Source organism: Mustela erminea, chromosome 19 (genome assembly GCF_009829155.1).
Source record: "Mustela erminea isolate mMusErm1 chromosome 19, mMusErm1.Pri, whole genome shotgun sequence".
NCBI lineage: Eukaryota > Metazoa > Chordata > Mammalia > Carnivora > Mustelidae > Mustela > Mustela erminea.
This window is the reverse complement of record NC_045632.1, coordinates 9,868,319-9,887,544: the sequence shown is the minus strand read 5'-3', so window position 1 is coordinate 9,887,544 and position 19,226 is coordinate 9,868,319. Positions and strand designations below refer to the sequence as shown.

General features: G+C 46.8%; 1 protein-coding gene across 1 annotated transcript; it reads right to left on the bottom strand.

The window, feature by feature from the left end:
• Positions 1–1,157: 1,157 nt before the first annotated feature.
• Positions 1,158–15,731, bottom strand: ZNF331 (zinc finger protein 331). Its single transcript, XM_032324535.1, is given in 6 exon segments — positions 1,158–3,270; positions 3,272–4,449; positions 6,916–7,042; positions 8,276–8,320; positions 14,727–14,790; positions 15,499–15,731. Coding segments are annotated over 4 exon segments (1,473 nt in total). The 5' UTR covers positions 8,285–8,320; positions 14,727–14,790; positions 15,499–15,731; the 3' UTR covers positions 1,158–3,111.
• Positions 15,732–19,226: the final 3,495 nt, after the last annotated feature.

Sequence of the window (19,226 nt, the reverse complement as noted above, 5' to 3'; positions counted from 1 at the left end):
AGGGTTATGTACTTACACTTTGATATGCAGCAAGAAGAAAACTTCCCAGAACTCTGATGCCAGAGTGGCAACTGCTGGGAGACTGCACTCTTCAAAACTAGATTAAAAAAAGAGTCCAAAGAAAGCAGAGTTTGAAGGTTTTTAATGTTGAAATTGTGGAACAAATGGGGGGCTTTGTTGTAAAGGAAATGGAAGTCAAATGTAGAGTATGAAATTCTGAGATGGGTCTGGCTCCCAGGCCAAAAATGGAAACCTTTGTTGAGTAGCACAATACTGGGAACTTTGGTGATTTTCAGGTAAGCAGTGCTAGCACTAGAAAAAAGAATCTGAACTGAGTGCAGGACGTGGCAAACAAAGTAATACAGTGTGTGCTGGAGGCCCATAAAATGGACCACTTTCAGACGGATGTGTCAGAAGTATAAAATATGGTGTTAGAAAATTACACTGGGCATTCACACAGCATATGCTTCTAATCCTTGATGGATTAGTGGAGTACAGGAATGTTCTGTGTAAATTGGAAGCTGCAATTTTATGATGAACTCTGGAGCACCTGTAAACAGAAAAGGAGGCCAGGCCAAGGGTGCACCATGTGACTAGTTACTTAAACTCTTGGCTTTTACAGACCTCCTTTCATCTCCGATCCAGGATTGCACTGCTCTGTAAGGGTGATTTTAAAACTGAAGAGGGACAGAAGAGCTGAGAAGCTGCCTCCACTTCCTGCCCCTACACAGACCGGCAGAGGGGTTGTCAGCCACTTCCGAATCCATGCCCTCATCTAGTTGCAGGAACGTTCTGATTCCTGGCCTGGTGTGGAGAGCTGCTGATTCTGGTGTCTGGTATCTGGCTGACGTATGTGAGGGCTCCTGGCATTAGGTTTCCCAGCCCCACCCTGTGTCCATAAGCTTTAGGTGAGCTCCAGAGTGGTTATAAGGCTTGGGTGGCAACTGAGATGTTTCCAATCCATCCTGCCATGGGCAAAGTTTCCAGGATAGATTCATGAACTAGTCAGTCAGCGAGACTCCATTCTGCAAAACCTGTGGAAGGGTCTGGGAGACTTTCTCTTGGTGTTATGAGTCCTAAGAATGATGAACCTGACATGGTCAGGACCACCGTGTGCAGCACCAGCAGAAAAGCTACCCTAGGAAAGCAGAGCACAAACTCAGGGCAGGTATCTTGAGGTGTTGTGTAGAGGCTATATCACAGTGACTCCTCTGCACAAGCCCATTTTTTTTCTCCCCACCCTACTCCCTTTGGCTACTTTCAATAGGTTTTTGTTCCTTGAACTAGGAGTCCTGATGGACATACAATCTTCTGGTTTCATTCTGCGGATCACCCTTGTGTGTCCAGACAGTGTCCTGCATCTCCCCTGGGGCTTCCAGTCTGTCGGTGTTGTCTCCACTGTGACCCTCCTGTTCCTCCTCTTTATGGCCCCCCATGCTACCCTTCCAATTCTATCCCCTCATGTCCTTTCCCCACCACACTCCTCTCCTTACTCCTCCACCTCCTCCATTTATTCAGGACAGCACCCACCCACACCTGTAGTCTATGGATACTGGCACCCCAGCCCTGGGGCAAACCACACATAAGCCCTATTTGTACCCCCGACTCTGGATCCTTGTTGACCTCTGTGAGACACTCCTCTGTGCTCTAACCACACAGCCAGCATGGTGCCAAGGCTCTCCTTAGGTCTCCCAGGCCACACTCATGAGCATTCAAGTCTTCCAGCTCTTGAAGGCTACCCTGGACTCTCCTTGGGTCTCCCAGGACCTGAGCACTAGCCATTCCTCCCCCCAACACCAGGCCCTTCCACCCCTCTTCCTGCTTCTCAACTCACTCCTGTGGGCTCTGGTTCTTTCCACAAAAGGACCCACACCCTTCTCTCCAGGGCTGACAACTTCAGATGGCTTAGGCCCATCCTGAGTCTAACAGCTCCCTCAACTCTTCCAGGACTGGATCCTGGGCCCTGGCCCCTCCCACAGGACACAGTCACTTGCCCTCCTCAAACATCACCTCTTTGCCCCTGCTGCAGGACCTCCAGGATCTGGTGGAGGTCCCGAGTACTGGTCCCATTCCTTCCTGAACAGATCGCATGTGACCACCCAACAAAGTGACAGGCTCATACGTGATTTTAATGTTAACTATTCTAGTGAGTGTCTAGTGAAGCTGCATGGTGGTTTTACTTTGCATTTCCTTGATGAAAAATGAAGTTGAGCCCATTTTCACTTGCTCACTGACCATTTGGCCAACTTCTCTTGGAAGTGGTTATTTAAGTCCCCTCACCCCTTTAAAACAGACTTTTTACTGACTTGGGGGATTCTGTGTTCTATATGCGTCCTCTGTCAGGTGCATGGAGAATTATTACATTGCCCAGTATGCCTCTGACTTTTTTCAGTCTTTGAGGTGTCACTCGATGAACAGAACTCTGTACTTTCGATGAAGTCCAACGTATAAACTTTTTATGTTTCGCATCTTCTGTGTACTAAGGAACACCGTCCACCCAAGGCTGTGACAGTAATCTCCCGTATTTCCTTCTACAAGTTGGACCGTCTTTTCTAAATTCTTGTGCCCACGGGGGGTGTTCCTGTAGGAGTTCACTAAGAGCAACACTAACGGTGATGATGGTAAGAACAACAGCTAATATTTATTGAGCATACACAGTATTCCAGATACACCGCCGGAGTTTACATGTACCAAACTCAGTCACCACAACAGCAGTATTAGGCAGGTGTGATTGTCCCCATCTCACACACAACGCACAGGGGTAACAAGGTCATTTTTCCAGTGTGTCACAGGAGTAAAGGGGTGGGATGGTGATGGTAAGGGAGGGTGTGTACCATGGCGGGACGCTCTCCCACATGGGTTCCATTAGCAGAGTTATTCCCTAGAACAAATCTGAGATAGAGCTTGAATGGTGGAGGGAGGCTTCTATCTACCCATGAAACCAATTCAGCAAGACAAAAAAACCCACAAAAAACAAGTCTACACTTAGTGTGTTGTGATCATGAAGAAGTGATTTCTCCATTCTCCAAATCTGCCTTGAGCATGACTATTCTGAGATGCTATAAGAAAGCAGGAGAGTGACCAGTGAAGGCTTTCCCATGCTAAACTGTATCATGGATTTTCCTTGTGCTGTGGAAGGAAGGAATGCTGCATAGAAATTTCTGTCCTTTCTTTTTGTTCAAAAGGTTTATCAGCAGCGTGAACACTTGGATGTTCTCTAAGATGGTTCACGTGGTGACATGCCTTCCCACATTCCTTACACTCAAAAGGACTTCTCACCAGTGTGAATTTTCTGATGCTGTGTAAGTTGATGGCCATGACTAAAGGCCTTCCCACACTCTTTACACTCATAGGGCTTTTCCCCTGTATGAATCCTCTCATGTTTAACGAGGCTTGACCCATAGATGAAGGCCTTCCCACACTCCTTGCACTTGTAAGGCGTCTCACCCGTGTGGATTCTCTCGTGCTGGGTGAGGTGGTAGCCACAATTAAAGGCCTTCCCACATTCTGTGCATTTATATGGCTTCTCACCAGTATGAATTCTCTCATGTTTAACCAGGCTCGAACCCCAGCGAAAGGCCTTCCCACACTCCTTACATTCGTGAGGTTTCTCACCAGTGTGGATTTTCTGATGCTGGGTGAGATAATTGACTCGAGTGAAGGCCTTCCCACATTCCTGACATTCGTAGGGCTTCTCACCAGTATGAATTCTCTTATGCTGAACGAGGCTCGAGCCACAGATAAAGGCCTTCCCACAGTCCTTACATTCATAGGGTTTTTCACCACTATGAATTCTCTTGTGCTGAATTAGTTTATACACACGGCTAAAGGTCTTGCCGCAGTCTTTGCATTCATAGTCTTTCTCCCCAGTGTGAAATCTCTGGTGCTGAGTGAGTTCGTCACCACGTCTAAAGGCTTTCCCGCAGTCCTTACATTCATAGGGTTTCTCTCCCGTATGGATTCTCTTATGAATGACGAGGCTCGAACCCCATCTAAAGGCCTTCCCACAGTCCTTACATTCATAGGGTTTCTCACCAGTGTGGATTTTCTGATGCTGAGTGAGCTGATTACCCCAACGAAAGGCCTTTTTACAGTCCTTACATTCATAGGGTTTCTCACCCGTGTGAATTTTCTGATGCTGAGTGAGCTGGTAGCCACGACTAAAGGCCTTCCCACATTCCTTACATTCATAGGAATTCTCCCTAGTATGAAGTCTCTGCTGTGGTCTAACAGAGGTATTTTCTCTACAAGCAGGCGTTTTCTCACAGTTGATTATCATTTGATTGAAACAGCCCTCTTGAGGGCCCCGTGGTCTTTCACACTCACCTTCACACATCCAGTCAAGGCCAAGGGATTTACATTTTCCATTTGAGTTCCATTTGGATAAATTCATTTCATAAAGGCCCTTTTCTGTAGGCAAACTCTTGGTCCCATATGGTGACTCTAAATCTGGAAAAAATTAACAGTTTGTTTCATTTTAAGGAAAATTAAAACGCAAACGAACCTAACCACAAACCAAAAACTTCTCTGACAGAAATAAAACTTTTCTAGGAGAACAACACAAGTCACCTAGGGCTCTCATTAAATGTATGGCTCCACTGTACTTAATGAGGAAACATCGCAGACGCTCCTGCTGAAGTCAGACAAGGAAGAGGAACCGCCTCTTAGCCCGCCGATTTCCTATCAGCTGCCATAATTAAGGAAAAAGCAATCGGAGGGGCAGATCTCAAAAACAGAACACAACGTGTGGATGATGTGATGATGCACCTGGACAAACCCAGGAAAATCAAATATAGAACTAATGTGAAAAACAAGAAAATAACCTGGGTATAAAACTAACATTCTGAAGTTAAGGTACCTGTTAGTCACATAACGAAAACGATTCTGGAAAAAAAGACCCACCATCAAAGGCAATGAAAGGGACATTGTAGGAGTAACTGCAACAAACATGGTCAACGCCTGTGAGGGAATGTTTTGGGGGATCTGACCGTCAATGGGGACGCTTAACTCCACCAGGCTGCAAAACCCAGAACGCACTTAAGTGCATGACTTCATAATGGTGCCAGAAAGCGTCAGATGATTAGCTTTGGGGCAAGCGAGCCAACCAGCCCTTTATTATAAGAACTAACAGTTTTTCCTTTAAAAACAACATTTTTATTCGTTACGAACAGTGTCACTACATAACCAAATAGCAGATACAGCACAGTTCTCTGTAAGAACTGGGAGCGCAAACAAACAAAGCAGTAACAGAAGGGCGCTCGGTGCATGCCCGCTGAGCTGTGGGTCTGCATACTGGGTGTCGGTGAGGGCTAACCGCACAGGAAGAACCATACTGGATGACGTCCTGTGACGTCAGAATGTAACAGCATCCAGGAAGGAGCATTAGCGAACATTAGAGAAAAGGAAAAGAGCACTCAAGGCTGGGATACCAACCACCTCGCAGGAGCTACGAAGGGCACGGGGTCATGCGGTCTGCACCCCTGCTACTCAAGGCGTGGCCCACGGACCAGCAGCATCAGCAACATGGGAAGCAGGAGTAAGCAAGAAGCAAACCAGTAAGAGGGGAATGGGACGAAGATCAGGTTCATGGTGGTGACTTCTTCCCCAGAGGCCATCCGTGGCCTTCATAGGGAGCTTTCCAAATGCCCAAGGGGTACACCCATTCCTGCCTCACAGAGCTGTTTACTGCAGCGATGGCTTGTCCCAGTCAGCACAGCTGTCATTCTCCTCGGCACTGTGCTCCCTCTCAGCCATCAAGGCTCTTTCCCTTGTTCCCCAACACAGCAAGTCACATCTGGCTTAGAAATGAAAGGTCCTGCTTTCACAAAAAGAAATGTCACATGGTGTAGAATTTGAGAAAAAAATTATATGCTCAAAAGTTCTTTGGAGGAACGCCTGGGTAGCTCAGAGGGTTAAGCATCTGCCTTCGGCTCAGGCTGTGATTTCCAGATCTTGGGATCAAGTCCTGCCTCTGGGGCTCTCTGCTCAGCAGGGAGCCTGCCTCTCCCTCTGCCTGCTACTCCCCAACCCCCCGCCATGCTCTCTCTCTCTCAAATGAATAAATGAAACCTTAAAAACAAAACAAAACAAAAAACACAAAAAAACCTTTGATGGAGACGTAGAAATTTATGTCAAGCTGAAAGTCAAAATGATGAGAATGCAGAAAAGAAAAGGGATTAAAGAACAGGCAACCAGAGAAGAAAGGTCTTATTTCAAATTCCGAGGGTCTTACCTTTGGAGGCAGGACAAGAGGGGAGGTGACAGTGTGGATTCTTGGTTCTGCCTCCCCTGTCTGATCAAGTTACTCCGTATCTGAATAAACCCACCCACAAGTTCGACACAGCAATCGTGCCTACCCCACAAACTCGTGGGACTGAGGCCAAGTGTAGCAATCAGCCACTACTATTACGGCTGTTACCTCTCTAATAGAAAAACAAGACATAGCCTGAGATGCATATAAGATGTTTCCTCCAAACTGTAACTCAGAATTCAGGAATTGTAACTTTCCGCCTCACCTCAGGTACAAAGCACAGCCCCTGGAAAACGCCGCTTCGCTCCACTTCCAATGCAGGCTGGCTTACTAGAGGAAGTCAAGCTCCCTGAGGTGGCCCCCCAGAGTGCCGCAGACCACTAGCAGCAGTCGGGCATGAACACACCAAGCCGGGGTGCAGCTCAACTCTGAAGACGGTTAGAACTGGAATTCACCCTCTGGTCACTGAGGAGGAGAGGGGCTTAGAGGAAGGGCCCGGCCAAGATGGGAAGAGGGTGAGGAGATGGAGGTGCGTGATGCCCATTTTAGATGAGACAAGGCTCAAGACACTTCTTGAGAAGAGGAAGAAATTCAACCCATTCTTGGAAGTCAGTCCTGACACTCGCAGTGGAGGGAACAGACATTCCTGCGGACAGGCAACTCACCCAGGGAGACCAGGTTACTGTAGTTCTCCAACATCACGTCCCAGTACAGGTCCCTCTGTGAGGAGTTCAGGCACGCCCACTCCTCCTGAGAGAAGTTGATGGCTACGTCTGAGAATGTCACCAAACCCTGAAAACACAAACCCACATGTCCCTGAGGAGAAGGACAGCACAGAGAGGGCTCTGCTCTGGGTTGGGCTGGACCCAGCAGCAGACCACAGGCCTGTGAGGTAGGTGGGGCACAGTGGGGACTGGGACAGAGCAGAGCCCCTAATGCTCCTGAAGAGCTCGCTGCTGCAGAGAAAGCGCACACCCTGCGCAACACCTCATCACCCCAAGCTGTCAGGAGGCACGAAACCATCCCGGGCTGCTCCTGTTCACAAGCACGGGGCCCGCTACGGGCCTGCCTCGTCACATCTCGGCAAGCGTGGATGCCTGCGGCACCTTTCCACCCTCCCAGGGAAGGAAAAGGCCTAGGCTTTTGATTCTGAAGTGTGAAGTGAGAGCTTTTATTTTTGAAACGAGGGTTTATGTGCCTGAATATTCTCAGCCTCAAGGTCATCATTTTGCCAAGGTTTTAAGCATTCTTCCTACGTGACGACAAAAGCATTTTCTTATTCCATCGCAGGGATGGACTGGACTTAATTCTTAGTTGTACACTTAGGTACAACCAAACATCTAAGGTTTTCCCCAATTCTGGGGGTATATGATCACCTGCAACTTCTGCACTGGGTGGCCGTGACAACCCACCACCCCGGGCTTTTCTCTGCTCCTGATTGAGAGAACTGCTGTCAGACGCTGTGGACGCTGGCGGGTGTGGAGGGTGTGCTCAACAGGCACCCTTCATATCCCCTGGTAACCTCGCGGCCTCTCAGCGCTCGGGCCCCCATCACAGTCCAAGCCAATCCCAAAAGCCTCACGGAGCTCCAGCTCTCACCACCACTGACCCGGAGAGCCGCCAACGTGAACTTTCCCTCCCCTCCGCCGGGGAAAAACGCCGGTGGAGAACGGCAGGGAGTTTCCGTTTTTGCATGCGGTCAAACGGGGACCAACATCTGCAACTCATAAACCACACCCATGACTCGTATTTCTCCCAAGGGACTCTCCTCCCGTCCTGCTCCCGCATTCCTCTTGACGGCAAGGTGAGCACAGAGGAGACACGAAATGCCCAGCTCGGGGGTGAAGAGAGCATTAGTCACAGAGGTGGGCAGGGGCTATACGGCACTGCCATTCGCCAGAATAGGAAGAACCTGGCAGTGGGTCATTACATGGGCCTGGGATGGGCAGGAGGCTTCAGGAATATTTCACAAGAACAGCCACGGGACCTAAATACATTTTAAGAAGGAAAGAAATATATACTTACGTGTGCCATAGTTCTAGAATCAACTGATCTGTCCTCTTGGGGTTTCTTTTATCAAAGACACAAAATCCAGAGAAGCCAGAGATAGATGAGAAAAAAACAGGCATTAAAATAAGTGCACCTTGGTCCCCAAATGACTTCATACGAGCTTACTGGTCCTCCATCTTTGTTTCCAAGCCTCCCGACCCTGGCTGTTTCCTCTCCCACAAGACACACACACCAACATGATGAATCCAGAAAGGATGAAGAGGGATGTGAACAAAACAGAAAAATAACCTTCCTGAAGCCCTGTAAAACCCAGCTGTGCACACAGAAGAGTTTTTATTTGTTTTTGCCTTGAAGTCATACCTATTTTTATCTGTTGTTTCTCAATGTAACTTAAAAACAATTTTTTTTTTGAGGTATGCTCTACTGCCCACATGGGGCTTGAACTCATGACCCTTAGATTGAGAGTTGCATTCTCCACCGAATAAGCCAGCCAGGCACCCCTCAACATGTTTTTTCTTACCTGAACTATGCTGACACACGGTATTAGTTAGTGTCAGGTGTACAACACGGCGATTCCACAAATCTGTACATTATACTGTACACGCCACAGGTGTAGCTGCCTTCCGTCACCACACGTCACCATGGACTATGTTCCCTATGCGGTGACTTCCCTCCCCAGGACTCACTCCATAATTGGAAGCCTGGGCCTCCGGCTCCCCTTCACCCATTTTGGCCCCCCTGCCCCCTGGAAACTATGTTTATCTGTTTTCTGGATTTATGGGTTTGTTCTTGTTTACGTTTGTTCGTATGATTTATTATTTAGATGCCACGTATAAGTGAAGTCATATGGTTTTTACCTTTCTCTTTTCACTGAGCATCATACTCTCTAGGTGCATCCATCTTGTTGCAAGTGGCAAGATCTCATTCCTTTTTGTTTTTTGTCCCCTACTTCCAAGAGGTAATCTACATTATACCTGATAGGAAGGTCTTGGTTTTGACCAGTCGTAGGGCGGGAACTGACTACACCAAGAAGACCCACCAGGAGATTCAGGGTGGCGCTTTGGGTCATGTGGTATCAACTGGCCTGGGAACTGAGACTGACACGTAGATGAGTCAGCCACATCTGGATGATCGATCAGTGAACTGTGCCTAAGTGCTGAAGCCCCAGCGGAAACTCTGGGTCGTGAAGCTCGGTGACCTTCCCCGGTTGGCAATCCTCTATGCATACTGTTCTACATCGATGCCAACAGAGCACCCAGTCCCAACTCCAGTGGGAGAGGACACTGGAAGCTCCATGCTGGGGATACTCCGGGACTTGAGTTTATAGGCTTGTTTCCCTGGCTGGGGTGAATCTATATCCTCTCCCTGTATTTACTGGGAACTCTGAGTAGAACGGGTCTCAAGGGACTTCTAGGAATCCTTCTAGTTCCGAGAGAGATATAAAACAGAAACAGAGAAACAGCAAAAAAAAAAAAAAAAAAAGAAAAGAAAAAGAAAAGGCCTGGAAAGGTCATGATCCCTTGTGCAGAAAGAGTAACGAGCAAAAACTGCTTGTGAGACTGGCCTATGACTGGACCTCCAGAGGGTCCCCGCGGTTCCCTGCCTGACAGGAGTGGCTCATGGCTCTTCAGCTGTTTGTATGAATGATGTGGTTTATCCTGCTGAGCCTGTGCTTTCCTCTGGGAGTCTGGAACTTTGGTATGTGCCAGAGAGAGGGTCCTCTGTGACTGATAAAAACCCTGGCCTTCCCTGCCCACATGAGCTTCCCTGGTGGACAAGGCTTCGAGGGTGTTGCTGTAACTTGCTGCTGGAGTGATTATGCGTGTCCTACTTGCCTGCACTGGGAGAGCGCTCTGGGAAGCACGTGCCCGGTTTCCTTCTGGTGTCGTCTGTCCCATGCACCTGTCCCTCTGCTGATGGTACTATGTATCCTTTCATTGCATAAATCCTGGCCTTGGACAGGACTACGTGTTGAATCCTGTGAGTCCACCCAGAGAAACAAGAACCTGGTGGTGGTCCTGGTGACACCCAGACACACCGTTTGACCTTGCTTTTCTTCTTTTTAAGTACACCTCATGGGGTGTCTAAGAGGAGCAAGACATTGGCCTGACATGTGTATGTGTGTGCGTTTCTTTTTAATTCATGAAACGACAGACTCTCAGAGAAACTTCTTTTTAAACAGTTTCCCTCTGAGGTATCTTTGCATTATTTTACTCACAACTTTTGTTTCCTTTTGCTTCCTAACCCCTAAAGCAACTCTTTGATGTCTACCTACACCCACATATGTCAGGGCACTGACTAGAAAAATGACTAAGATTCTGAAGGACGTTCTGTGCGTGCTGACAGCTATCTGGGTGGGAGGCTGAACTTGACTGAGCTTTTTCCTCCAGCCATGGCGTCCTGTGGAACCCTACACCACGGGACCCTGTAGGCTTCACTTTGCATCAACATCATTATAAAACATGTATGGTGTAACACTTAGCAAACAAATTCCACTGTACTCCACACAGAGCCCATGTGTTCAGAATGATCCTGTCATGACCTGACAAGAGAATGATGTCCCCTTCCCAGCACCTCTCATGGCACAGTCACCTAGAAGTCTCCATAGGCCGTGACCACAGGCTGCCCTGGGCTTCCATTCAGTTTCCCTTTCCAGCTGGTTCATAAGAAATGGGCAGGGAACAACGTCCTCTCAGTCACCTGCTGTTCTAAGCACTGCTATCGTATTGCAGGCACTTAACAAGAGTATGGCTCGGCTGCAGCATTCTACTTTCTGGACTTATCCCTTGGAAACAGGTAGAGTAGTGCACAAATGTATGTATCAGAATGTTCAAGGGCTAGGTTCCAAAAAACTTTCTGAACTAAGTGTAGATTCATGTGCAGCTGTAAGCAATAATACCGCAGGATCCCGCACCCTTCCCCCGACTGACCCCAATGGTAATCCATCACAAATATGTAGTACGATGTAACGACCAGGACATTGATACTGATGTCATCCACCAATTTTATTCAGATTTTCCAGAGAATCATTTTTAAAAATGAAAGAAAAAAAAAAGCAGAAATATCTCATATAAAAGAGATTAAATAAATTATGTCTGCTATAATTGCATCTAATGTGCTTACTAATAACGACACTGATTTATACTATTTGAGAAAGAAATTTAAGCTGAAGTGCTAAGTGAAGAAGGTAGGTTTAATAATGTATGCATAATGTGGGAGGAGAGCTCTTGGTGAAAGTAAGAATAAGGCTCTGTGGTCTGACTTTCAGGATGTGAATCTGAGCTCTGACCATTACTAACCCCATACTGTCTCTTCCCCGCGGAAGACTGGGGTTAGAAACAGCACCTGCCAGGTTAAGACTGCACTGAACTTTTAGGAAGATAATCTACATGAAACACAGTAATATCAACAGTTACTTAATACAATTTAGCAGTTATAATTGAAAATCAGTAAATTACACAACCCTTAATCTGATTTTATAGAAAAAACTCAAGCCCGCCTTCTCCTTTCTTCTTATGCTAAAACACGCACTCACAACTGTGGCCTCTATAATCCACACTAACTCAAAACTTTCAGAGCCTCTTAAAAACGAAGTTCTTTTATATTAACATTAGCAAAAAAAGAAGGGTCTAAGACATATAAGGAGGAAATGTTCCTCTCCATCCGCAGAGAGGGACAGACATGCTTCTGCATGGAAAATCCAGCTCAAAGAATGTAAACTGAGGGGCACCTGGGTGGTTCAGTCTTAAGTGTCCAACCCTTTGTTCTGGCTCAGGTCATGATCTCTGGGTTGTGAGATCGAGCCCCCCAACAGGCTCCATGCTGGGCATGGAGTCTGTTTGAGGCTCTCCCTCTGCAACTCCCCTGCTCACACTCTCTGTCTAAAATAAATAAAATAAAACAAACTGAGGAGAGGCCAAACTGAGAACACTAGCAAGTGGCCAGATCTTTTATTCCAAGGAAGATTTCTGTGAACACTTTAATTTAAAAAAAATAAACAATCTCTAAACCCAATATGGGGTTTGAACCCATGACTCTAAGGGTCGCATGTTCCACTAAGCCAGCCAGGTGCCTCTGTTTACGTGAACATTTTAAACTACTGTCTTCTTACATTTTTCTCAAATATCCACTCATGGAAATGTTACATGCAGTTTGTATTTATAGTATCAGTGACTCCTGTCATGCTCTGTGAAAGAAAAATTAAAATCCTAGAAAATCAAATTTTGAAAGCCTGTCTTTACTGATCATGTGTTCGTGGCATTAGTTTCAAATGATGTCTTTCTAATCCTTTAAGGTGTAAATGTATGAGAGGTTTTTGGAAAGCAAGATGCGACCCACCAGTACACCACTCTCCTCTCCACATGCACACAGGTATCACGTGACCCACAACTGAGCTGGACTCCTCTATAAACCAAGATTTGGAGACTGTTTGGTTCAATTATGTATCAGCAGGATCCAATGCTCTGGAGACATATATGCACACACCCATGCATGGGGTGGGGGAAGGGCTGGAAACACACATACCAAAATATTAACAGCAATTATCTCTGGATGGTACAGCTATGGGTAATTTCAAGTGTCTTCTTTACGAGCTCCTTAGGAAACAACCTTTTGCTGCAGGCCTGTATTAATTCCATGATAAGAAACAGGATTTAAGATAGTCCCCAGTTTAAAACAAATCAATAAAGAAAAAATCCACAGTTATGGGGGAGTGGGTATATTGTGGTCATGAGCCTAACTGGGTGTGGATAGGCCTGTCTCCCCAACATGTCCGTGTCCCAACCCTGGAGCCTGTGAACACATTATATTACATGGCAAAGGGGAGTTAAGTTGCCTTGGACTCGGGGTTGCTGGTCGGCTGACTTCAAGACAGGGACGTGGCCCAAATTACGCCAGGTAGGCCCAACATAATTGCAGGGGTCCTTACAAGCGAATGAGCGGGAGAGAAGAAAGAAAGATGTGACCACCGAGGCAGGGTCAGGATCAGTGTGACTAGGTTCTAGTCTAGACAGGATTTCTGAAACATGCAGCTGTTCCCTGGGGAGACCTGGTCTTTGAAAAATGGGAGTAGCTTCATAGTAGAGAAAACTGACAAACCACCTCAGCTAGATAACCAAGCACACACTCCGCAATCATAAATCATGCTGACGGTTTGTCTTCCTGCCACGACATGACGAAAGTAGTGATCTCCCACTCCCAAAACCAAAGGCCCAGGCCAATCACGAGAAAAGCACCAGGTTCCAAGACAGGGGCATCCTACCAAACACCTGTACCTCTTAAAACCTTCAGGGTCATCAGAAACAAGATAAGTCTGAGAAACTGTCATAGCCAAGAGGAGCTTAAGGACACATGACAATGAAATGTAATGTGATCTCCGGGATCGCATCCTGGAATACATGAAGAATGTTACATAAAAACTAAGGAAATCTGAATAAAGCATGAACTTCAGTTAACATATCAGAACAGGCTCACCAATTTTAACTACTATCCCATACTAAGGTAAGTTGTTAACAACGGGACAGTGGGTACAGGGTATCGGGGAATTCTCCCTACCAACTTTGCAATTTTTTCTGCAAATCTAAAACCACTGTAAAAATTAACAAGATCAATTGAATAAGAAGAATATGGAACCATACGTAGCCTACAAAGCATGAACTGTTCGATATGTGACCTTTCAGAGGGAAAGCCTGCCAAGCCCTGCTCTAAGTCTCAGAACTCACACTTAACATCAAGCCACATTGCTTCTCGCAGTTCATGCAAAGATGCAACTGAAACAGACTGAAGCTGTCAGACTTCCAAAAAGATGTGGACAATACAACAAATTTCTATTTACTGATCAGTGAAAAAAAAAAAAACAACCCTGCCTTTGATGATAAAGACCTTTGTTCAAACCCCATTTTTATTTATTTACTTATTAAAATAATGGCTCAATTCCTTAGAATTTTATTTCATTTTATTTTTTAAAAGTTTAAGTGGGCTCCTTGGCAAACGTGGGGCTGGAACTCACAACCCAGGGATCAGGAGCTCCACGCCCACCTGCTCGCTGGGGCAGCACACTTCCTAATAGTTGCACACTCTACTCACTGGGCCAGCCAGGCGCCACTCAAACCCCACTTTTAAAATTTTTAAATTTAAAAGCATCACCAAGCTGGAAACGTTGTTATTTAGTGGCCACAAGAATCAAACCTTCTCTGTTCTCACTGTACTCTGACAGTCAGGCCTGTGGGAAAGACAGAATCCCACCTTAAAACAAGTATCTTCCTAACCAAACCACAGGCTAAAATCAAGCACAACGCGAACCTCCCGGCCCTGTCCTTCTGTTCTGCGCATACAAATGCAAGGCCCCATCTCGCCTCTCGGCAAAGAATTCGTCTTGGTGGGGGGCATTTCAGGCCAGGGAGAGCAAATATTCCAGAGTCCTCTCAACACCAGACATGTACCGAACGAAAAGGTAACTCATCTGAACCTTGACTTTAAGATGCGCTACGAGTCTTCTTCCTTCAGGGTGCTTGTTCCGGAGGACGGCTTGCCTGGGGGAAAGAGAAGGAGATACTAGGGCCTTTCTGGAGCACACGTGGAATCAGAAAGCTCCGTCCAGACCAACGCACCCTAACTCAACCCGATCGCAAACAAGGGGGAACTGCGATCTGGTATCTCTGAGCTTTCTGGGGACCAGGCCGCAGTAAAAGGGGTTCTGAGGTATGCAGCAGCCCCCTGCCCGCATCTCCCCGTTCCCTCCTGCTACTCAGGGAGCCAGGAGAGCGCTGCTCCCCTCAGTCATCTCAGCCCTGTGCCTGCGCCCTTCCTGCTGGTCACTATCTGCGGGGCGCGGGCTCTCTCCTCCCTCCGAGACCACTGCCCCTGAGTTGGCCTGCGAGGCCGGAGAAGGCAGTCGGACCTCAGAGCTGCAGGCTGCACTGTCCCCCCGCCCCGGCCGGTCCCCCCAATCGGTCCCGCGGCCACCCCCGCGGCAGCGCAGGGGTCCCTCCCCGCGCGCAGCCGCTGCCGGGCAGCGCCGCCCCGCCCCCACACACTCCCCGAAGTGCGTCACAGCCACGGAGCCGGGGACTGTCCCCTCCCCGGGGTCCCCGGGCCCCAACACCCCCGCCACCACCGCACTCCTCTACCGGGCGGCGGGCCCCGGCTCCGCGTCCGGCCTCCTCTCCCGGGGCGCCCTCCTGGCCGCCCTTTCCCGCCGCAGCGCGCATGGGTTTCCTGCCAGGAGGCCAGTCACTCACCTCTCGGGACCCCAGGACTCAGGGCGTCGGGAGGGGGCGCAAGGCTGGATGTCAACTCGGGACCGCGGCCACGGGATGCTGAACCCAGACAATCCTCCGCGCAGTAAACCTCTCCCAGGCGGCACCTCCGGGCGCTCCGACTCCGGGGAGGGAGCGGCGCAGGGGTCTCTGGGAAATGTAGTTCAGCAGCCCGGGAATACGCGGAGCTGCACATGAGGCGGTCTACTTCGCCAGCATGGAACCCTACGCGGCCCACAAGGAGCTGTGCCTCACAGACTTCTGGGAAATATAGTTCAGAGCAAAGACTTGCTTGGGGACGAGAGACCAGCCCTGCTCCCAACATGCATTTCGCTCTCTTACGTAAGGGTGGCTAGCCATCTGTGTGACGTTACTCATTGATCAGTAATTGATTTTAGAGTGATTCAGACTTGTCCTTCGTTATTTGATTAAAAAAAAAAACCCGTTTTTCTAATTCTGACATCCCTTCTACATCCATTAATATCCATTATAAGGGAAAGTAAGGCTTTCCCTTACAAAGGTGGACTATGTGGTTCTACTCTAGTATTGATCCCTTGTAAAGGCAGCATCTTTGTCTTCTTAACCCTTTTTAGAGTCATCAGTCATTTTTAAAAGCTACCTTTAGTGATGATAAGTTGTCTCTGGCTTTTTCTTGTAGGCACACTTCATTTTTTCTCAGAGATTTTATTTATCTGAGAGTGTGTGTACACAAGTGGGGTGTGGGGAAGGGCAGAGGGAGAGGGAGAAGCAGGCTCTCCACCGACCAGGGAGCAGGGAGCCCCACGTGGGGCCTGATCTCAGGACTCTGGGATCATGACCTGAGCTAAAGGCAGAGGCTTAACCAATTGAGCCACCCAGGCCCCCTCTTGTAGGCTTACTTTATTCCTTCTCTGTCCCAGATGCAGAACCAGCCACTTCTCCAAAAATCCCTGGCTCCTGTTGTTTGGAAATGACATTAGAGAACACAAACTCTGTACTTTTGGGTTGACAATCCTTTTAGGTATTTCCAGTGAACAGAAGTGGGAAAAGAATCCTTTTGTTTCTATTCAAGTATTTTCAAATAAAACTTAATCTTATAGCATTGTTCCCTCATTAGGGTCCGAAGTCAAAGGCCAAAAAAGAATTCTTGAGATGTCTTTGTGCCAAAAGGTTGTTTTATTAAAGCATGGGGACAGGACCCAGGGGCAGAAAGAGCTACCCTGGGGTCATGAGGAGTGGCCCATTATACACTTTCAAATTGGGAGGGGGTTAGGGATAGTACCAGTCTCTAAGAAATTTTGGAAGCCAAGGTTTCCAAGGTTTCCAAGACCTTTAGTGGGCTCACTATTGTTGGGAGAAAGTTATTTATTACTAATAAAACCTGAGTCATGGGGCGCCTGGGTGGCTCAGTGGTTAAAGCCTCTGCCTTCAGCTCAGGTCATGATCCCAGGGTCCTGGGATCGAGCCTCGCATCGGGCTCTCTACTCCGCAGGGAGCCTGCTTCCTCCTCTCTCTCTGCCTGCCTCTCTGCCTACTTGTGGTCTGTCTGTCAAATAAATAAAAATCTTTAAAACCTGAGTCATGAGACCCTTCAGATGTATATCGGTGGATCATGTGTTTGGGGGATGATTGCCCATCTGTATCTTGAAGGGTAAATACAAACGAAGTTTCCAATGGGATTTTTAAAAAAATATTTTATTTATTTATTTGACAGACAGAGATCACAAGCAGGCAGAGAGGCAGGCAGAGAAAGGGCCAGGGAAACAGGCTCCTTGCTGAGCAGAGAGCCTGATGTGGGGCTCGATCCCAGCACCCTGGGATCACGACCTGAGCTGAAGGCAGAGGCTTTAACCCACTGAGCCACCAGGTGCCCCTCCAATGGGATTTCTATATGTTTAAATAGACTTACAGGATCCTGGGGGTTAGATGACAGTTGGTTGCCTTTTGCCCTTAGCAAAGTATTAACATTGAGGCAGTTCCTAGAGGAATGTCACTCTGCTTGTTTCAAGCACTTGTCAATGGGCTGTAGGTGGTAAGGGAATTTAATAATTTTTCTTCTTCCTTTGTTTCCCACATCATCAACTTTATAACACAATTATTTCCTGTTACCTACAATATATACTTTCAGAATAATAATGTCAATAGTACTATGAGTGATGTAACTAAGAAAGTTGGAAATGTTCTCTGTAATTCCTTTTGTCTTTAGAATGGGTAAAGCCGATGGGGCACCTGGGTGGCTCAGTTGTTGAAGCACCTGACAAAGACTCAGGTCATGATCTCAGGGTCCTGGGACTGAGTCCCATGTCAGGGCCTGTGCTTAGCAGGGATCTGCTTGTCTCTCTGCTCCTCCCTCCGCTCATGTTCTGTCTTGCGCAAATCAATCAATCAAATACGTAAGTAAATAAAAGATTTTACTTATTTATTTGAGAGAGTGAGTGAGTGAGAGAGAGAGAGCGCAAGTAGGGTGAGAGGCAGGGAGAAAGAAGCAGACTCCCTGATGAGCAGGGAGCCAGTCATGGGGCTTGATCCTCGGACTCTGGGATCATGACCGCAGCCTAGGGCAGATGCTTAACCGACTGAGCCACCTAGATGCCCCTAAAATCTTAAAAAAAAAACAAAAACAAAAACAAAAAAAGGTAAAGTCAAGATACTGTACTGTTTCTTCATCAGTAATGAACTATGTAAAAATTGTGCTGGAATGACAGAGTAGTTATTTGGAGAAAAATCAAATTCACTCACTATCTCAAACTATATATCAGAATAAAGTACAAATGGATCAGAGATGTAAATGTAAAAAAAAAAAAAGCCCCCCAAAAGCCAAAAATATAACTATCCTAAAACTCAGCAATTACACTACTAGGTATTTATCCAAAGGATACAAAAATAGTGATTCAAAGGGACACATGCATGCCAATCTTTATAGCAGCAATGTTCATAATAGCCAAAATATTAAAAGAGCCCAGATGTCCATTGAAAGATAAATGGATAAAGAAGATATTAAATATATAATGGAATATTACTCAGCCATCAAAAAGAATGGAATCTTGACATTTGCAATGATGAAACAAGAGGGTACTATACTAGGCAAAATAAGTCAGAGAAAGACAAATACCATATGGTTTCACTCATGTGGAATTTAAGAAAAAAAAAACAGATTAACAAAGGGGAAGGGAAGGAAAAAATAAAATACACTAAAAACAGAGAGTCAAACCATAACCCTAGGAAACAGGATTGCTGGAGAGGAGGCATATGGGGGAATAGGGTAACAGGGTGATGGCCATTAAGCAGGGCACAACTGAGCACTGAGTGTTATATGCAACTGAGGAATCACTAAATTCTACCCTTGAAACTAATAACGTACTATATGTTAACTAAATTGAATTTAAATTAAAAAAATTTTTAATAAAAATGTCATAGGGCACCTGGGTGGCTCAGTGGGTTGAGGCCTCTGCCTTTGGCTCAGATCATGATCCCAGGTTCCTGGGATCAAGCCTCACATCTGACTCTCTGCTCAGTGGGGAGCCTGCTTCCCTCTCTCTCTCTGCCTGCCTCTCTGCCTACTTGTGATCTGTCTGTCAAATAAATAAATAAAAATCTTTTAAAAATGTCATAAACATGATAAAAATGTGTCCATAATATGGAAATAAGATTTCTTTTTTTTTTTCTTTTTTAAGATTTTATTTATTTATTTGACAGAGAGATCACAAGTAGGCAGAGAGGCAGGCAGAAGG